The following is a 7,029-nucleotide window of genomic DNA, read 5'->3' on the forward strand; positions in this document are numbered from 1 at the left end:
GTCAAGCTAAGATAGATAGATAAATAAATAAATAAATAAATAAATAAATAAATAGGTAATAGAGGGTTGGAGAGATGGCTCAGCTATTTAGGATGCCTGCAGCTAGGATGCATGTTTTGTTTCTAGGGAATTGGGGGCATGGGAGAAATCTTACAACCTGCTACAGGAAATTGGACACTCTCTCTTGACCTGTGAGGATACTTGTACACAGAAGACATTCTCTCTCTCTCTCTCTCTCTCTCTTTCTGAGACAAACACACACACACACACACACACACACACACACACACACACACACACTCAAATAAAAACAAATCTTGGCTTACCTGTGCATCCTTTAATTTCATCACTAGGGAGGAAGACAGATCTTTACAAGTTCAGGGCCAGCCTGATCTACAAATCATGTTTTAGGTCAACAAAGACTATGTTATGAGACCCTGTCCTGTCTCAGAGAAACAAAACAAACCATAATAACCGCTCCCCCAATCTTATGGTAAAATGAAGAGTTATTAAAGGTAGGACTCCCAAGAGCACACGGGACGAGTATTTCTAGGCAAGCATCTTTGTGCAGTGTTGCGCCTATTATTGACCAGCATTGTTTCAGGAAATGTTAGGCAGAATCACCCCACTGTTCTCGGAAGCAAAGCAGAGGTGTCACACCTTCTGATTAGACTGGCCAGCTTGCTTTTCAAATCATCCCTTCCTTATCATCAAAGAGAGAAGGAAGCCTCAGAACAATGCTGTCTCTGCAATGCTATCCCCGCTTGATCTTATCCAGGGCTGCCGTCTTTGTGGCCGTAGCCACGGAGACCTGATGCACAGGTACCTGATCTTGCTATGGGCCACTGAAGGGTGGATATTTCCTCGGAGACCAAAGAACAGGAGGTTGTTAAGTGAGTTGTAGGGAATCAGAGCCATAGAGAAGTTGTTTGATCCGAGTCCAGGGATGAGCAGGACATTGGTACATCCTGGGTGAAAGCTTTACTGTTTGTATACAGCTTGGAAAGGTTTAAGTCTTGGAAAAGCCGGGCAGATCCCATGTGTTAACTCCTCCATTGCTGCCAGCCTTTCCAAGCCTGTTTCACTTAACAAATATTTTTTGAGCAAGGTCATTACCTCCAATTTTCACTACAGAGAATTGAAAATTAAGATACGTACTCTGCCTTTGAGGACCTTTGAGGTACACAGATGTAAACTGGCCATAGGATAATATCATACATGACACTGAGCCACGTGAGGGGAAAGTAGAAAAGGGTCTATGTCTCATACAGCAAATGTATAAAGTTCTCTAGGTAAAGTGCCATTTGACATGGCTCCTGAAAGTCCCCAAAGATAATAGGTTTATTTATTTATTTATTAGCACATGAATAATCAACTTGTTGAAGGACTGAGAGACCACAGAAAAACAAGCAGGAGGAATAGCGACCATCCAGGAAAGAGGCTTGACTGGGCAGAAGGGTCAAACTCCAGGAGATAGAAGACAATTTGAATTAAGATTAGTCAATCTCAGAGATCCCATATGAATGGCTTGATGATAACTCCTCAGCCTTAGCCAGTGGGAACTTTTCTAGAAGGAATTCTGACTGGGCAGATCTTTAGCCACATGCGGTGCAGGGGGAGGGGAGGGGTAGAAGATGTGTCTTCTTATTCTGGGCAGCCACACTGTCAGCTGAAAATAGGGTGTGTGGGTTGTCATGGGGACAATGGCAGTTCCTATAATCCATGCCTACCTATGCTGTAGCTACACTCCTTGACTTACACACACACACTCTCTCTGTTCCTCCCTTCCTCCCCCTCTCTCCCTCCCCTCCCTCTCTCCTTTTGCAGAGGTGGGTATTGAACCCTTGACCTCACACGTTATGATAGACAGGCACTTATCCCTGGGTGCTATGCTGTACTATTAACGATTCGTATCCCTTTCCTCTGGAGAGGAGATGGCGGGCTTTTCAAAAGAAAGAAAGATTCTTACTGTATCTCTGGTACCCAACAGTGCCTTGTACACCTACATACACAAATATGCAGGGCCCGTGGAAACACAATTTCACTCCTGTTTAGGCAACTTTTCATGCTCTATTTTTTCCCCCTCTGAACTTGGCTTCATACAGTTTTTAGTGTTCAACCTTAGTCTTGTTAAATCCACTCCACCATAGCTCAGCCTAATCATAGGCTTTTGAATAGATTTACAGAACTAGACACACATTTTCTCCTACACAGCAGACCTTATGTCCCATCAGAAAGCAGTTGGTTACACCCAAATGTTGTACGTCCCTCCATTAAAAAAAATGAGCTTATTTGTTTTATGTGTGTGAGTGTTTTGCTTGTATGTATACATGTATACCTTGTGCATGCCTGATGCCTGTACAGGTCAGGAGCAGGTGTTTGCTGGACCTCCTGGAACTGGAGTTATAGATACTATGACCTGCTATGTGGGTGCTGGGAATCAAATCCAGGTTCTCTGCAAGAGCAGCCGGTGTTCTTTTTTTAAGTTAATATTTTAGAGAGTTTCATACACAAATACTGTTATTTACCTCATTACCACCCCACTTATCCTGGCTCCTACCCCCAACCACTCCCTTCTAAAATTTATGACTTCTTCTGTTCTTTTTTGAGACTTATTTATTTATTTTATATGCCTAGGTGTCTTGACTGCTTCTATCTATGCGCCCCTTACACGGCTGATGGTCAAAGAGGCCAGCAGAGGGCACCAGGTCCTCTGGAACTGGAGTTAGAGATGACGGTGGCTTTTCTCCCTTTTTACCAGGAGACCTAGTCCTCACAGAGGTTTCCAGGTCAGTTTCAGTTTGATTCCTTCAAGTCCTGTGTCCAAAGTGTGTGTTGTCTTTAGCCATACACGTTTAATGTCAGGTTCTGGGAGGCACCAAAGAGAACAGCAGAAGCCGCTGGGACTTCTCTGACCAACAGCATGGAGGTTTTTCATACATGGTACTAGATAGTTTTTGGCTCTTGCAGGGAGCATTATAGCCCAAGCTGGTATAACACCATTTAAAGCACACGTATGCAGTACATGCATATACTTACACTTGTATTCATTTATGTATTATTCATGTGCTCTTTTTAGAGATCTATTATAGGTGTGTGAATGTTTTGCCGGCATCCGTGTACATGCAGGACATGTGTATCGATGCCTGAGAGAGTTAGAGGAGAGGGCATCAGGTCCCCTGGAACTGGATTTACAGACAGTTGTGAGCAGCCACGAGAGTGATGGAGACTGAGCCTGTGTCCTCTACAAGAGCAGTTAGTGCTTTTAACCACTCAGCCTCGCCCCGCTATGCGTGGATTTATAACATGAAATAAACTTTTCCTTTTGCCTTTTCAAACTCACTTAGTCTTATTTATGCCTCTTCCCTCTTTTCCCTCTATTTTATTCTTCCCCCTCCCATTAAAGCCTCACCCCTTTTCCTATTCCCCCTTCCCTTTTTGCTAGAACCCCGCACATGCCACACACTTTTTAGAGCTGAAAATTTCCTACAGCTTCCGAAAGGAAGAATCAGGATAGAGTTTAGAAATATAACCAACAGAGGAGAAGATGGCAAAACTACTGCTGCCTTCAGCACACAGAGGCTTTACCTAGAAAATGGGGGTGGTGGTGGAATGGAAACATGGAAAAATGCATTGATTGGAAATATACCGAGGAAATGGGAAGTTTTAAGGGTGATGAGCTTGAGGCGAGGAAACCAGATTTGTACAGTTTTGGAAGAAGCATGTAAAGTTTAAATTCGGCTGGCGATCAGAGGCAGTTATTTTATGGCAAAGATGAGATTGCTCTTGTCTAGCTTGGCCTCATTTGTAGCTCTCCATTTTAGCTATAGTCACATCTTATTAATACTTACCTCTCTCTTTGGAGCTTAGGCAGAAAATCCATTATTTATGGTTGAGTATTCACCATTTATGTGTAAGTAAGGACATCTGTACGCCATTGAATATGTGGCTGTGAAGTAATTAAAACAGTTTACAGTGTAAAATGAAAGACATTTCTCTATTTTAAACATGCAATAGAGAAATGACATTGTATATATTGTTTTAAAAGATTTGTTTATTTATTTTATGTATGTGGGTACACACTGTAGCTGTACAGATGGTTGTGAGCCTTCATCTGGTTGTTGGGAATTGAATTTAGGACCTCTGCTCGCTCCAGCCAACCCCATTTGCTCTGGTTGGCCCCACTTATTCCATCCCAAAGATTTATCTATTATTATAAATAAGTACACTGTAACTGTCTTCAGACACACCAGAAGAGGGCGTCAGATCTCATTATGGATGGTTGTGAGCCACCATGTGGTTGCTGGGATTTGAACTCAGGACCTTTGGATGAGCAGTCAGTGCTCTTACCCGCTGAGCCATCTCACCAGCATTTTATATTCTAACTAGATTCAATAGACACTTTTTTTTGTTTGGTTTTTGTTTGTGATGAAGAATACCAAGGGGTTTTTACTTAGTTAGCAGTAAGCAAGATGAACTGAATATATTGCATCAAGAGGCATCGTGATTGCATGGCTGTAACCCAGGTGGGGGTGAAGGAGGATGACCATGCCCTGGAGGCTAACCTGAGCCACACAGCAAGACCTTGTCTAAAACACAACCCAAAAGCAGCCAGCCAGCCAAACCAAACTCAAACCCAAAGGCCCGTGAAAATTTGAATTGAGATGATTAGTGCCCCATAAGGACCTTATGGAACATGAAAGCAATAGAAAGAACAAAGAGACCTAACAGGTCAGAACCACACTTACGCAAATTAAACTCTCCCAGCTAGGAAGAACAAATCATACATTACCTCAAGTAACTCATATTTGTCTGCAAGGTGTCAGCTGACCCCTTTTCTTTAATATCTCACTCCCCCCCCTTTTAAACAGAAAGACCTTTGATTGTGGTGGCCAATAATTTGAAGTTTTGAAGAATTAATTGGGCCCTATTATACATGAAGACATAGTAACCCCCTTTCACTTTTGGAAGCCTCGTAGAGAGTTTGAGAATTTCAAGTTGAAATATCACCCCCTTTCACAAAATTCTGTATTTAAGGGTAGTATTTTTCAGAATTTTAAAAAAGTTTTTTTACTGGAAACTTAATATTACAGCATTCCCCTTCAGGGTTTATGGTCAAGCTTTTTTTAAATATATTTTTTATTTCTTTAACTGGCAGATGTTTGAAAGATGAGAGTAGGATTAATCCTCATATTAATTTTTAAATACATCTCTTTCTTCCAAAGAATGCCGAGAAAAAGAACCAACTCTCCATGTACTAACTGGCAAGGAAGGAAATAGGGCTCCTACCATGGCAACTCCCTGTCAGGGATGCTTAGTGTTGTTTCTGTCCAGGTTCCTCACTGCTGAGAACAGATACCCAACAAGACTGAGAGATGGGGAGCTTTCTTCTGGCTAACAGTTTCAGGGATACAGTTATTGCAGGAAAGGTGAGGAGAGGTGAAGAGAGGAGAGGAGAGGGGAGGAGAGGAGAGGCAGGCGAGGAGAGGAGAGGAGGCAGATCTGCAGTCAGGAAGCAGAGGGGGAGCCACACATAAATGCTGAGACTACACTTGTTTTTACCTTTTGCTCCAGTGTGACCACAGCACACCTCAAAACACAGCAGAGTTTGGGAACCAACCCATAGTCCTCTTTGTGTCTGGCAATTGATGTAAGCTTCATGGTTTTTGCTTTTTTTCTAGCTCCTTTAATTGATTGATTGATTGATTGATTGATTTCTGAGACTGGATTTTGTAAGCCAAGCTTGTGTGGAACTTCAACTTTGGTGGTCTGGAATTGGAAAAGTTCATATCTCATTCTACAGAGTGCTTAATGGCACCGTTATGCTCAGGTCATTCATTCATTCATTCATTCATTCATTCATTCATTCATTTATGCACGAGATAAGAGTTTTCTGTGTAGCTCAGAATTTTCCTCCAACTTCAAATTCTCCTTCCTCAGCTTTCCTGGAAATGAAAATACAGGCGTGCGCCATTATGCGCAAGTTATATTGGCTGTTGTTAATATTTATGTTAGGAAAAGAAAATAGTCTCTGTTTTACATACAATCTACTTGGAATCTTTTTTTTTTTTTTTAAGTTAAGTCGGGGTGAGGGTTGTGTGCAGGACTCGCAGGCTAACAAGCAAACGCAATTCCTCCAGCTAACGCCAAGGGGCACCCTCTCCTTCCCCTCGGTTTCTGGAGCGCCTTAAGTTCTTTCCATCTGCACAAAGAGCCCGGCCTCCTCCCGGGTGACATCACAAAGGGTCGTTCTCCGCCCCTTCGGCGCCACCACGTGTGTCCCCGAGCTGAGTGGCCATCCGACTCAGTCCCTCGCCGGCCGGTCTAGGCAGCGGAGGAGGCGAGTGCTTGATAGTGGCTGGAAGCTTCGCTATGGGAAGTCGCTCTTTAGCACTGTCGCGGCTAGCCCTGCTCTCTGGTTCTCCGCAGCCGCTGTCGTTGGAGAGCACCGGGAGGCGCGGGTTGCGAGCGCGCCTGCTTCTCCCCGCCCGGGCGCCAGCGCCCCTGGGCAGGTGCTGAGCGCCTTTCGGAGCCTCCCCTGCTGCCTCCCTCTTCCGCCTGGCCGCCTGGCTGCTGCAGTGCACATGGGCTGCTTGAGGTAGATGGGCTCACCGCCCGTGAGGCGGCGGTGGATGCGGCGCTGGGCAGAAACAGCCACCGATTCCAGCTGCCGTGGGGCCGAGCGCCCCGGGCGCCGCTGCGAGCCCCGGGCTCGGCCATGGGGACCCCGGCAAGCAGCATCACCGCCCTCGCCTCTTGCAGCCGCACCGCCGGCCAAGTCGGAGCCACGATGGTCGCCGGCTCTCTTCTCCTGGTGAGCGATAGGAGGGGACCCTGGGGTGGCGGCTACGTTCGAGCCTGTGTCCGGGAGCCGGGCGGGTCCTCGGGCCCGTAGTGCGGGAGGCGCGCGGTGGGACCAGCCGGGTTGGAAGGGTTTGGTTACAAGGCAATAGCCAGACCGAGGAGGACTCCTACTAGATCGTTGTGTGTGTGTGTGTGTGTGTGTGTGTGTGTGTGTGTGTGTGTGTG

At 45.3% G+C, this 7,029-nt stretch overlaps 1 protein-coding gene across 1 annotated transcript in view; it reads left to right on the plus strand.

Annotated features, from left to right (window-relative positions):
- Positions 1-6,407: 6,407 nt before the first annotated feature.
- The window catches only part of Tnfrsf21 (TNF receptor superfamily member 21), a 72,358-nt gene continuing 71,736 nt past the window's right edge, over positions 6,408-7,029 (plus strand). Inside the window, exon 1 of the mRNA XM_021186473.2 lies at positions 6,408-6,814. Coding sequence (XP_021042132.1) covers positions 6,719-6,814 — 96 coding nt within the window. The 5' untranslated portion in view covers positions 6,408-6,718. The remainder of the gene's footprint in view (positions 6,815-7,029) is intronic.

This window comes from Mus caroli, chromosome 17 (assembly GCF_900094665.2).
Source record: "Mus caroli chromosome 17, CAROLI_EIJ_v1.1, whole genome shotgun sequence".
Taxonomy (NCBI): Eukaryota; Metazoa; Chordata; class Mammalia; order Rodentia; family Muridae; genus Mus; species Mus caroli.